This window comes from Notolepis coatsorum (assembly GCF_963971535.1).
Source record: "Notolepis coatsorum genome assembly, chromosome: 9".
Classification (NCBI taxonomy): domain Eukaryota; kingdom Metazoa; phylum Chordata; class Actinopteri; order Aulopiformes; family Paralepididae; genus Notolepis; species Notolepis coatsorum.
The window spans coordinates 126,497,539-126,511,704 of record NC_140173.1 but is presented as its reverse complement, the minus strand read 5'-3'; the positions used below and the strand labels follow the sequence as shown (position 1 = coordinate 126,511,704).

Here is a 14,166-nt window from a genome sequence, read left to right as displayed (position 1 = left end):
CCCACAAGCCGGCTGCAATGTGGACTAAGTCATACATAGCACAAGTCCCCTCCGGTACTTGAGGTAACAGCAGTCGCATCTTTTCACCTGCGCAGCTCGATCTCTCAGTGGCGAGGAGTAACGCGTGGGAGGCTCACGCTGCCCCCGACACTTCCTGATTCTACTGCGCAGGCGCACCAACCGACTTGTAGGAGTCGCTTGTTCACAACGTTCGATCCCCACCCTTCAGTTTTCCCTCCCCGTAATACGGCCAATGTGTATTACTGCGGACGACCAGCTAAACTGAAAACAATGTGGAGAGCTGGATTCGAACACGCGAATCCTAGCGTCTCCACACTGGTGGCGAGTGCCTTGCCCACTACACCACCTAGCCGCCCCACGGCTCGGTATTTTAAACTACGTGTCGGTCAATTATTTTGCGACAATGACCTCGTAGCTATACATTATCCCTTACTTAATTACCTGAAATTATTCTGTTTTTTTGGGGGGGGGGGGGACCCTGCATATATCGGTATCGGTTGATATCAGTTGATATCAGTTGATATCAGTATCGGATATTAAGAGTTGGACAATATCGGTATATCGGTAAAAAAGCCAATAGCAAGCATCCCTAAATCAGTGTTGTAGTCAAGTCACTAAATCTCAAGTCCGAGTCGAGTCTCAAGTCCCCAGTGTTCGAGTCTGAGTCCAAGTCCGAGTCACCAAAGACTCGGCAAAGACAAAGACAAAGAAAGAGTTGAGTCCGAGTCGAGTCCCCATTACCCTAGTCCGAGTCTGAGTCCAAGTCATCAAGGTTGAGTCCACCCCACTCTGGCAGTCAAAGAGCTGACATACAAATAAAAAAAAAAAGGTCTACATTAAACATAAATGATACAGCGGTCACCATTTCAAAGGGAGTTTATTTACTTTGTGACACAATAGCCAAACAAATGCACAAGCCATCAATATCTTATGCCAAATGAATAGGGCATATTACAAAAAATTAAATAACTGTATTTATCAATTAACAAGTCCGAGTCCTCGTCTGCACCTTCCGAGTCCGAATGCAGTCAATGCTCGAGTCCAAGTCCCAAGTCTGAGTCATCAGTGCTTAAGTCCAAGTCGAGTCACGAGTCTGTGGACTCGACTACTACAACACTGCCACAAAATTAAACCAAACTGACTTTAAAGTCTAAACGCTCTGCCATGTCATTGTGTTGTCCTATAAAAGCAAACCACCAACTTGATACTGAAAAAGTCTGACTCACAGTGGCCATCCTTTAATAAATAAATGAATAAATAAATAAAGATGATCTCCCTGTTAAATTTACATGAACCGTGGTGGACGGCTCATGTAAAACACAATTTTAATGACCAGTAGACCAAAAGGCTTTTGGGTGATTACCTCTAGTTCTCCACAGTCACACTCCTCTCCCTCCTCCACATAGCCGTTGCACACTTCTGTCCCCCATAGAGCACCTTGACCTCGGGTATGTTGTACAGACACATGCCCACGCCTTTCTCCAGACTGCCAGCCAGGTCCTTCTTGCTGCACGTACTGAACACCGTCGGGAACGGATTATCTGAAGGAGAGGTAAGAAGACACGTTGAAAATGAGAAAAAAAAAAGAGAGAGAGAGAGAGAGAGAGAGAGAGAGAGGACGAGGGGGACGGAAGAACGAGTTAGCTCCACCAAAACGGAAGTGAGAGCCTAAGGCTACAGACATATAGAGAGACCTACTTAACCCTCCTCTTGGCCCTCTGCCCTCTACTCAGCCCTCTCCGGCTGATGGGACGAGACAGCCAGAGTTAACCATAAGCCAGAGGCCCAACACAGTAACACTGTTGTATGACAGCAGCGTGGCCCGGCCTGACCTGGATAGCAATGCTATAGTCATCGGAGATAACACACGGGATTGGCAATGAAAAGCTGGCTTTGGGGCATTAAGCCTGGTATATCGCACGGCTCAAACCGCTAGTGGAGGGAGTAGCGGAGCCGTAGAACAGAGGGTGTTTGGAAAAGCTTCGCTAAGACCGCCTATCAGGCCCAGGGTGCTGAGGGTGATGATGGCTGGCAGTCAAGGACAGACGAAGATGGCACAGGATGGAGACAGCTGGCGTAAGGCTGGGGAAAAAGCCTGGCTGACTTCAAACACAAACGCCTCATCATCACACGATAAAGTTCCGGATGTAAAGGACGCTTTCTGACTGTTGTTCAGTGGGGACCCGAGTCTTCAATCGTGACAGGGCGCAGAGAGCGTTAGTAAAGCCTTTGACTGTGCAACATTACACAGAAAGTGTTTGTGTAGCTTGGCATCGGGCGTGAGGAGGTGTGTGTGTGTGTGTGTGTGTGTGTGTGTGTGTGTGTGTGTGTGTGTGTGTGTGTGTGTGTGTGTGTGTGTGTGTGTGTGTGTGTGTGTGTGTGTGTGTGTGTGTGTGTGTGTGTGTGTGTGTGTGTGTGTGTGTGTGTGTGTGTGTGTGTGTGTGTGTGTGTGTGTGTGATGTTTCTGACGGAGGGTGGATTTGGCCGCTGTAGCTCCGTGGATATTTCACTGTTCACAAGAAAACGACATGTTTTTTGCCTTTTTCTCTGGAGCGCGGAGGGAAAACACCCTATTCTCTCAGACCACCCCGAGGTTCACTCATCAGTTCACATCCAGTGTTTTTCTCCTGTTCTGGTCAGTCAGTCCTGTCTGTCTGCCCTGGCGGCTGCCTTAATCCACCTGCTCTGGTCTAGAGCCTATTTACCTCCTGAATGCACACACACACACACACACACACACACACACACACACACACACACACACACACACACACACACACACAACACAACACACACACACAACACACACACACACACACACACAACACACAACACACACACACACACAACACACACACACACACACACACACACACACACACACACACACACACACACACACACACACACACACACACAGAAAAGAGCTTTGCTGTGCTGAGCGAGGGGACCCACACACCAAATCGAGGGCAGACAGGCTATGTACTGTAGATCAAACCACAGCACAGAGCAAACAGAGACCCTCGTAAATAGCATGGCCTGCTACTGATAACAGACCAGAGAAACAGCAGGCGATATGCATGGTGGGGATAGAGAAAGCACAGAGAGAGAGAGAGAGAGAGAGAGAGGAGAGAGAGAGAGAGAGAGAGAGAGAGAGAGAGAGAGAGAGAGAGAGAGAGAGAGAGAGAGAGAGAGAGAGATATCTTCACTCCACCAGCTAGTGGAAAACAAAGTGATCTGTTGGACTGGTCACAGGCAGATAAAGTCCACCATCTCCCTGGTGGGAGGAGAGGTCCACTTGGCCTGCTGGGGATCACAGCTCTCTCTCTCTCTCTCTCTCTCTCTCTCTCCTCTCTCTCTCTCTTTCTCTCTCTCTCTCTCTCTCTCTCTCTCTCTCTCTCTCTCTCTCTCTCTCTCTCTCTCTCTCTCTCTCTCTCTTCTCTCTCTCTCTCTCTCATTTAACCTCTTCCACCCGTCGACCGCAAATGACATCTGGTCACAAATCAATATCTCTAGATTGTTCTATAAAAGCAGCGTTTTTATTTTCAAACGTATTCAAGTATAAACATCATAACCATGTGACAACAGCATCTATAATGTATATTATCATCAATACGTTAGTTTAGGAATAGGTTAAAGTGTTATTAGATAGATTTTCCTTCTCGAAATGTCAATGTTATTTCGCGAGAGGCGACCATTTTGGAACAGCTTGAATCATTTGCGGCCATTTTGTAGCGGACATCCAGAGCTCTGGATCTTGGCATTTTTCAAAACTACACTTCCTGAAAGGTTCTATGGGGTTCAAGGTTCATAGTTATGTATGCATTATTTTAATAACTCTTATTATTCGGGATAATATACCACAACATGTAACATTATTGACAAATATTGAAACGCAGTTAGTTTCTCTTCCCTATTGTTAGCATACAGCAACAATTAGATCTGAAATTAGTTTCAAAACGGTTGCACTGTGGTGAAAATAAAAAAGTACAGTCGATTACAGTAGATTTCATTATCTGTTCTTATGCACGCCTGGTGATACTAAATCCAAATTGAACTCGGGCATTTGAAAGATAATATATGTATATTATATATAAATGTGCAAATTGGCTATAATAAGGTAATTTATAAGCCTGCTATTCTATATTCTATAATAATATTTCAAATTGCATTTGTCCGGATGGAGAATTCAGTACTGTATCTACAGAACCTTCTGTTTAATCATCTTCTCTTAATCAATCATTAATTTCCTTAGATTTTTTGTACACATGATCTCAAGAAGGTACTGAATGTTTGGTCATTATTAGCAGGGTGTTATTCACTGTCAAAGATGCAAAGAAAAATCATAATTCATATTCTCCTTTGTTTCATCCCAATTTAAGCAAGCCTAGTAATAGACACATATTTCTGATAGTGGGAATACATTCACTGAGGTCCATAGATGTCCCTAGATACCAATAATATGCAAATGGACCTTGTAGAAGTGGAGCAATATTCCATTTACTTAGGTATGTATTTTAGGCGGATTTTCAGAAAATAGGCTCCGGGTGGAAGAGGTTAATTCTGCTCTGGAATGTTTACTCTCCTCCCTTTACACAAATAGAAGCACGCACACACACACACATGCAAAAACACAAACATATACAAGCAAGCACAAGCACATGCTTACACACACAGACACACACACACACGCACGCACGCACGCATGCACACACACACACACGCACACACCACACACGCACACGCACGCACACACACACGCACACACACATGACACATGCACACACGCCACACTCATTGTATTATCAGAGCTGAGGCCACGTGCCTCCTGTGCTATCAGGAAAGGAGACAAGCAGGGACTATAGGTTTCACTGGATAATATTAGCTTAAAGCTCTGGCTTTCTCAATGTGCAACCAGTTGGGGCCGACCTAATTAGACCAGGGATGTGTCAGTGCGACTGCCACATAATAGTAAAAAAAAAAAGGATCGGGTTAAAAATCCAATCAGTCTGCAGCTGCTAATAGCCGGTTGGAATGAAAAGGACAATGCATGATTCACAGTGTAAATAACCAATTTGGATACAGATGTGTTGTAAAAGATCATGACCTTATTTGTATGCCGATAGCTGAAAAAGAGAGATGGAAGAGGTGCATAGGTAGAGTGGCAGTACGAGGTAGTATTGTTTATACTCCCAGGGAGGGCACAGAGGACGTCAGTCACAACTGATTGTTCAACCGAGGCCTCATAATATGAACGCCGTTTCCTGGATTGGCGCAGACGATTCCCGCCAGGCCTATCAACTCAAAACATGAAGCCGTCCGATCAGTATTTTTACCGTTGCTAAGCAAAATAATAGAATTTTTTTTATTCAAATAGGTCATGGACTACTTTTTCAATAACAATCTGCTGATTAGCTTGGCTCATCAGTTGCAAATGACTTCTGAACATGGTTACAACACTAGAGGGGCCACTTCTGGTAACATCAGAACAAAAACAGCACCAAAATCAAATGTTCTCTCAAACTCACTGGTATATATAGGTCATTATTACATGGCGTTTTAACATTCGCCAAAATGCTTGATTGTGATTGGTCAATAGCGCTCGAGTTGCCCCTAACAGCGGTCAATTATTTCTAGATAATTCACCGCTGCTATGGGCAACGCGCAATAATGACGGCTGTTAGGGGCAACAGAGCACTATTGACCAATCACAATCAAGCATTTTGATCGCAGTCACGAAAGCTAAGCTCAGCATATGCACAGCTGCACTACATCAGCTGCAATCAAGTCCACACACCTGCCGTCTGCCGATGACAGAGGAGCAACAGAACAACTGGGTCTGCATTGATCTCATCTTGTCGATGGTGTAAAATGAATTACGTATATTGTTAATAAGTTAGCCCTGTAATAAGCGGGATAATGTATAGCTATACTCTGTCATTGTCGCAAAATAATTGACCTTCACTGCGTTTAGAACACAGTGTCGGTCAATTATTTTGCGACAATGACCTCGTAGCTATACATTATCCCTTACATTTATGTGTTTTTTTTTATTTACATTTGTATTTTTAGTTGTACATTTGTATTGTATTTGTTTTATCCAGGACCCCAGGAAGACTAGAGGCTCTTTCATGTGTCTCTAATGGGGATCCTTTAATAAACATAAACATAAACATAAGCACAGTAAATGCCAGGCCAAATAGAGAGGGACTTGGGTGCAGGGCCGCCTGGGAGAAATGCGAGGCCCTGTGCGAGATTTAAGCGCGAGAATTTAAAAAAAATTTTCATACAGTCAACATATTCTTAAATAATAGCTCTGCCCGAGGCTGGGCATGATACAGTCAACATATAGCAAGAGAGAGAGCGAGAGAGAGCTCCCGTTCTACAGTCAATATACAGTGTACAGAGAGAGAGAGAGAGAGACACATTGGAAAGAAATTGAAATGCTATTTGGCCCTAAACAGAGAGTACACAGTGGCAGAATACCTGAGCACTGTGACTGAAGATCCTTGACTAGGTACAGACTCAGCGAGCACAGCCTAGCCATCGAGAAAGGCCGCCATAGGCAGACTGTGTGAGTTAGAAAGAGAGAGAGAGAGAGAGAGAGAGAGAGAGAGAGAGAGAGAGAGAGAGAGAGAGAGAGAGAGAGAGAAGAGCATGTGTGTTTGTCGTGTGTGTGTGTGTTAGAGAGAGAGCATGTATGAGAGAGATAAGCAAAGATGAGCCCCTAAAAGATATTCAACTTTTAATGGAAGAACAAAACAGAAGGAAAAGATAACTTCACAAAGGCAACATGAATATACATAGATCCAAAAGGACAAAGATCAACACTTAAATCCAAAGAGAAGAGGGTCTATACCAGAGAAAACAAAGTAGCAAGGACTCGGAGCCAATGGCCGACATCAGCTAAGGCTAGCCAGGTACTGACAGCAGGCCACACACAGCTTTGGCCAACGGCCCAACGCTACCCAAGCTACACAAACGACCAAGACAATTCACACACAGCACATGTCGTATCTCCAAATGTTGTGAAGTAACATATGTTTTGCCTGGAAAAAAACATCGTTATTAACAAAACATTCGGGAGGGGAAGGAAGGAAGAGTGGGGTAATGTCATGACATCTCTTACCTGCACCAAGGAACGCAGGGCGAAAGGCCGCAACACAGGTCTCCACGTTGACGAAAGGCCTCTCGCTGGCGGGACAAAAAGAAGCTATGGCCGGAGCCTTGTCATGGTGCAGGCCCGACTACATCTTCTGTCAAAGATGATGTCGTAGTCAGAGTGCCAGAACCCCCTGCTATTCTCACGGCTAATGTCAATGGTCGTAGCACAAGCTAACAGCTAACTCTAGGCTAACTGATAGCATCAAACTAACGTTCCCAGCCGAGTGCAGCCGGCAGCTAACGTCGTAGCTAAACAGCTAACTGACTAACAGTTAGCTCAACCCGGCTATCGCTAACCATTAGCTAACGCAGAAGCAAGCTATGCGGCTACCACTGAAAAACTGTACAACGTGAGAAAAGCAATACAGGTGCTGACACCAGGCCACACACCGTTAGCTACTAGTACTACAACAGCTAGTCGGCCAGTTTGGCTCCAGAGAGAGAGAGAGAGAGAGAGAGATATCCACGGCGGGAATAGAATAGAGTGCATTAAAAACTCACCAAACGTCCAAGAGGATGGAGACAACCACGTGGAGTTGACGAAGTTCATCTGCCGAACAACCATCCTCTTCATCTTGGCATAACAATGCTGCACGCGCTGTCTCTATTAGCTAACGCTAGTTAGCCTTTAGCTAAGCTAGCTACTAGCCGACATCATCATGGCTATATCCCGACTGAACAACACTTAATATTATAACGTAGCTAAAGCTAACTAGCTGTCCCTGTCTTTAGCCGGGATGGCTAGCCTGACTGAACTGTCTAACATGCAACAACTTTCATCTTCAGTCCATCTGCCGAACGATGTCCTCTTCATCTTGGCTGGCATAACCTCCAATGCTGCACGTGCGAAATAGTCAGACGCTAGTGATGGGTCGGTCATGAGCGACTCGTTCATAAGAGCCGATTCATTGCCGTGAGCGTGAGTCGAATCGCTCACGTCTGGCAATGAGTCGGTTCACCCCCCCCCCCCCCCCCCCCCCCGGCACGCACACAGACACACACAATGAACTCAACAGACGCTACCTTACCTGTAACTCCTCCCCTCATTGAAACCAATTCTGCTGCCTGCAGAGCCTCAGAGCTGCCTGCAGAGCCTCAGAGCCAGGAACGTGTCTAATGTGAAATATATAAGCATATAAGCAAAACTAGATTTTAGGTCTGTGATGAAAAAGGGCCTCGCCTGCGTTTTTTTGTGCGAGGCCCCCCTTCCCGCAAGGCCCTGTGCGACCGCACTGCTCGCACACCCCCTGAGGCGGCCCTGCTTGGGTGTCTGTAGACATTTGAGGCATTGGTTGTAGATAGCAGAGCTAATTCCTCTATGTGCCCCCTGGCATTAGGCTGTCTCTATATCTACAGCACCTGACTTACATACTATGTATGTATTACTAAGCCAGTGAGATACAATGCCTCTGCCGTTTAGAGGACATATTACGTTTTTATCACTTTTATGATTTGTATACAAATCTGTGGAACACGCTTGTTACGTAAAATGTTTTCTGCAAAATAAACTTGTCTAAATCAAATTTGTACTATTTATTTTCTAGCACACCTTTCTTCCCTTGAATTGATCATGACCTTTTTGGTGGGTATACCACACACACCACATTTTTTAAGTATTTATTTCCCTGCCTGGCTACCCTGCACCCAAGAATTAAACACAGTGGCATCGTTTCAGTAAAAGCCAAGGTATGGCAATGATGGGGGGTGGGGGTGAAGGGGGGGTTTCCCCCCCAGGGTGGATTTTTTGGTCAAATCAGTTGTGCAATAGTCACTTTTGGTGAGTTGTTTCTATACAATTCACTTATGACATTTAGGTATGACACAGGACTACAAAAGCATTTAGTATATAAATGTGTCAACAGACTAAAGCAGGAAACCACAATATTTTGCATACAAATTATGCTGAGCAGAATGTAATATCATAACTGTCTTTTCACAATTTTCCTTAGGTATGGTTTTGAGGAGTTCAACAGAATGTAGTATCAAAAACACGTTCACAAAAAGTATGGGTTACTGAATGCTGAACTGCACTGTTATAATCACTAAGCCAGGGGTTCTCAAACTTTTTTATACCACGACCCGATTTGATTTAGGAATTTTTTTGGCAACCCCACACTTAAAGGAAAACTCCAACATTTTGGGAAATTAGCTTATTTAACATCTTCCCTGGAGTTAGACAAGAAGATACATACCTTTTTTGTCTCTGTGCGTGCATTTAGCTTTGGGAACAGTCGCTCCGTTAGCGTAGCTTAGCTTCATCACTGGAAGTGGGCGGTGCAATAGCCTGACGTTCCCTTACAGTGTCCTACAGTCACCAAATACACTCCAAATACAACTCCAAAACGTTCATGTAAACATGTTGTGACCTGTGTATTTACCACGTGGAGAAATAAAAAATTATTTAATTAGACAATTACGCTTTCTAAGCAAATATACTCGGAACAATTTTTTGCCTAAGCACTCGTCTCTGCGCGCAGTCAGTGATTTCTACGTGAAGCCGTGTTTGTGGACATTCTCATTCATTCAAAGGATCCAAACCGATTGAAGTTTATTTAATTTCAAACCTTTATTTATGGTTTATGGATACCATGACTTAAAATCCTCTTACCTTGACGATTAAAAGCCTCCCCAATTTAGAAAACAGTAATCCAATGGCTGGTATTGATAATATAATACTAACTACTGCACGTAGCTAACCTGAGCTAACACAGAACCGGACGGTCACTAAAGCAAATATAATGACTTCCTTTCTGGGGGTTTTCAAAATAAAAGAGCGACGTTTATAGCAGCGGAAAACGTTTATTTTGTACATTATCTAACGTTAACATGAACCTAAACTAACGTTACAACTAACCTAAAGTTAGTTACATTTCTATAACCTTTATTTATTTACCCAGGCAAGCAAGTAAGAACAAATTCTGATTTTATTTATTGTCAAAAGTATGCATAATGTTGTGTTAATTCCACAACAAGAGATATGTAATGTTAATTACCTGAAATTATTCCATTTGGGGGGGGGGGGGGGGGGGGGGTGGGGGGGGGGGGGGGGGGGGGGGGGGACCCTGCATATATCAGTCTCGGTTGATATCGGTAGCGGAAATTAAGAGTTGGACAATATCGGTATATCGGTATCGGTAAAAAAGCCAATATCGAGCATCCCTACTTCTGACAACAAACATATCCATTGCGAGACCAGGTTACACACAAAAGACCACACCCCCGGCCCCCCTCCCGCGATTATACATGCATAAAATGTAGTGAGATGTGTATTGGAATACTGTGTGTCGGCCTCCGTTGATGAAGGGGCGAGACATGGCAAATACACACATCCTGCGCATGTATAATCAGAAATACACATACATATTTATTTGCCAAGGTATGGCGAGTGCCATACCTTGCCATACCAAAACGATGCCCTGATTAAACACTTTTACAAACCGGGCAGTACATTGGGTAGGCAGTGTTCCTGACTCCAAAAAGCACAGCTGATTCATTGATTAAAACAAATGTATTGCTTGTGGTCCCAATACTTCTGAACAGCTTGTTACAGTAATCGGAAGATTTCAAACCGTGGCCAAATGGCAAGGAGTAGCAGAGTCATGAATGTACAGCGTTTCAGTTCTAATGTGCACCTTTTCTCTCATTGTGGTGTATGACCAGTACAGTCGTAAACTTTACATAGACAAATCATCAGGATTCATCCACTCAGGGGGGATGGTGGCCTGACAACTGGTTTTCAAATAAATAAATATATATATAAAAGCTATTGGCTTTTATTCAAAGCGATTTAAAATTCCTCACATTCTACCCATTCACTCACACACCGACAGCAGAGGCAACCATGCAAGGTGCCAACCTGCTCATCAGGAGCAGTTAGGGGTTAAGTGTATTGCTCAAGGATACTTCGGCACGCTGCCCGGGAGGAGCAGGAATCAAACCGGGAACCTCCGGATAACCAGACGACTGCTCTACCTACTGAGCCACTGTCACCCCACTGTCACACCAAACAACCTTGACTTCTGAGCACAGGTTGAATTATTTCCCCCTTAATCTAATATTTGCTTTTTTCAGAAAGCCACCAAAGTAATTTTTGTTCGAAATAGAAATGTGGTCAAATGTGTGCCTCCCCAAAAGCATGTGCTGGATTGGCCAATAATCTGTTAGATTTATTATTATTGTAACTGAGGGGTACAATTCCCTGACTGTATGGTTAGATATGATACTTACTACCACTACCTCTTGTACTTTAGACTCTGGCCACCCAGTACTAGGTATAAATAATTATGATAAACACTCCCACCTGATAAACGGATCCAACACAAATGTACCAAGTCGAAAGTCTGCGTTTAATAATAATACATAGCAAAAGGTATGTACAACGATCACTTAATTACATTTATGATTTGAAATAGTATGCACTTTTATGGCAAATGAGTATTCGTAGGTAGATCAATATCGAATGTCCAATCTCTGATTGCGCAGGAAGCAAATATACAACCTGGAATATTTAGGGAACAATAGCAATGATACTTGAATGATTATATAGCTGGATACACTAGGGGAAGGTTCCGACTGCTTGTAGGACAGCTGGAGGGGGGGGGGTAGAGTCTGGCTGTATCCCGTCTGGCCGAGGGTATCCTGGGAGAGCCCACAGTCGTGCGACCCGGTGCCCAGCGATCCTCGATCCACAGATGAAAGCAGTTGGACTCTCTGTGGCCGGCGTCCTCCGGTCCACGATGGAGAGACGTGAGGCGACCTCGTCGTGTAGAGCGTCTTCTCACCTGTCGTCCTCTCCGGGGGGGGTATTTCCAACACACCGCAGTGTTGGCCTTTATCCATAGAATAATCAAAGTACTCAAAGCATAATCCAAGCCGTGGAAGGCTAGCCGTCGTCGGTAGAATAATCCAATATACAGGTCCACTCGCTCTTTGGCCTGGAGCTCCTCGGGTGCAGCTTCACGTGGGGTCAACCACCCTGGATAAGCGTCCAGCTGATGCCCGAAACGATGGGGGTGCTGATTACTATAGAACTCTTACCGCACGAGGCACTACATATGAATAGACTATTATTAGCTTAATAGAATACGTCCAACTCGACGATATAGTGCCAAATATGACTATTCAAATATTAATATACACGATGTCTCAATGCCGATACTGGGCCGAATTGGCCTTACTGCCCACACGTGGTTCGCGGGGAGGCTTTTGCGTCTGTCACTCTGTTGGAGGGTAAGGAACTGGACTAAAAGAAAGCTCTACTTTAATAGCGCAGTATATATACGCACTATGAACAAATAGTACCATTAGTGGTGCGGTAGACATATTCCTACGCGGAACTAGGACTTGTCCATACATGTTGAGCGGTACGATTGAACCTGGTCTGAGGGGTATGGCGACCTGGCACCAAGGTCTCGTCCAATGGTAGAATGGAGACTATTATGGGATGTTCAGTAGACCAGAAGGGATATTCAATGCACATTGTACAAGGAATATACAAGGGATATCAGGGGATATACAAATACAACTAAATATATATATATAAATAAATATATATATTCGGTTTAATCTGATCCTTCAGAACAATTATTATATATATTTTTTGAATTATCTTTTCCCCCCTTCTTTTTCCGTTTTTCTCCCATCCCAATGTTAGTCGTTATGCCAATTCCCAATCCCCTTCCTGGTCGTTGCGCACTCTACCCCCTACAGTCGGTCTGGGAGGGCGGAGACTATCACATTCTCCCTCCGACACATGTGTACCCAGCCCACCACTTCTTTTCACCTGGCAGCGCGGACTCTCACTGGGAGAGTGTAACGTGTGGAAGGTCACACTACCTCTCCTAGATCCTTCCCTTGCTGTGCAGGCGCCCCAACCGAACTGTAGGAGTCGCTGTTTACAACGACCCGGACCCACCCACCCGGCTTCCCTCCCACTGACTCTGCCAATTGAGTCAGTATGACGGCCGGCCAAGCCGGAGGCACCGCTGACAGCCGGATTCGATACCAGTGTCTCTCGCGTTGGTGACGAGCACTTAGTCCGCTGCGCCACCCAGCCGCCTTTAGATTTATTATTATTATATTTTCTCATAGCTTCGTTATGCCAATATTCCTAACGTGTGTCACTGTCCTGGTCATGAGGCGGACATGGCGGTCTGGTGAGGGTGTAGACTACCACATGTCTCCTTTGTCAGTCTGGGGAGGGTGTAGACTACCACATGTCTCCTCTGTCGGTCTGAGGAGGGTTTATACTACCACATGTCTCCTCTGTCGGTCTGAGGAGGGTTTATACTACCACATGTCTCCGCTGTCGGTCTGGGGAGGGTGTAGACTGCCACTTGTCTTCTCTGTCGGTCTGGGGAGGGTGTAGACTACCACATGTCTCCTCTGTCGGTCTGGGGAGGGTTTATACTACCACATGTCTCCTCTGTCGGTCTGGGGAGGGTGTAGACTGCCACTTGTCTTCTCTGTCGGTCTGGGGAGGGTGTAGACTACCACATGTCTCCTCTGTCGGTCTGAGGAGGGTGTAGACTACCACATGTCTCCTCTGTCGGTCTGGGGAGGGTGTAGACTACCACATGTCTCCGCTGTCGGTCTGAGGAGGGTGTAGACTACCACATGTCTCCTCTGTCGGTCTGGGGAGGGTGTAGACTACCACATGTCTCCTCTGTCGGTCTGGGGAGGGTGTAGACTACCACATGTCTCCTCTGTCGGTCTGGGGAGGGTGTAGACTACCACATGTCTCCTTTGTCGGTCTGGGGAGGGTGTAGACTGCCACTTGTCTTCTCTGTCGGTCTGGGGAGGGTGTAGACTACCACATGTCTCTTTTGTCGGTCTGGGGAGGGTGTAGACTACCACATGTGTCCTCTGTCTTTCTGGGGAGGGTGTAGACTACCACATGTCTCCTCTGTTGGTCTGGGGAGGGTGTAGACTACCACACGTCCTCTGGTACATATGAAGTTGCCAGCCGCTTCTTTTCACCCA

The 14,166-nt window shown here is 45.3% G+C and overlaps 1 protein-coding gene across 1 annotated transcript in view; it reads right to left on the bottom strand.

Moving 5' to 3' along the window:
* Window positions 1–14,166, bottom strand: part of LOC311234743 (disintegrin and metalloproteinase domain-containing protein 12-like) — a gene marked incomplete at its 5' end in the record, with an annotated part of 240,247 nt that overhangs the window by 46,677 nt on the left and 179,404 nt on the right. Inside the window, 2 exon segments of the mRNA XM_084321986.1 lie at window positions 1,385–1,434; window positions 1,437–1,562. Of these exon segments, the coding sequence (XP_084178112.1) occupies window positions 1,385–1,434; window positions 1,437–1,562 (176 nt within the window).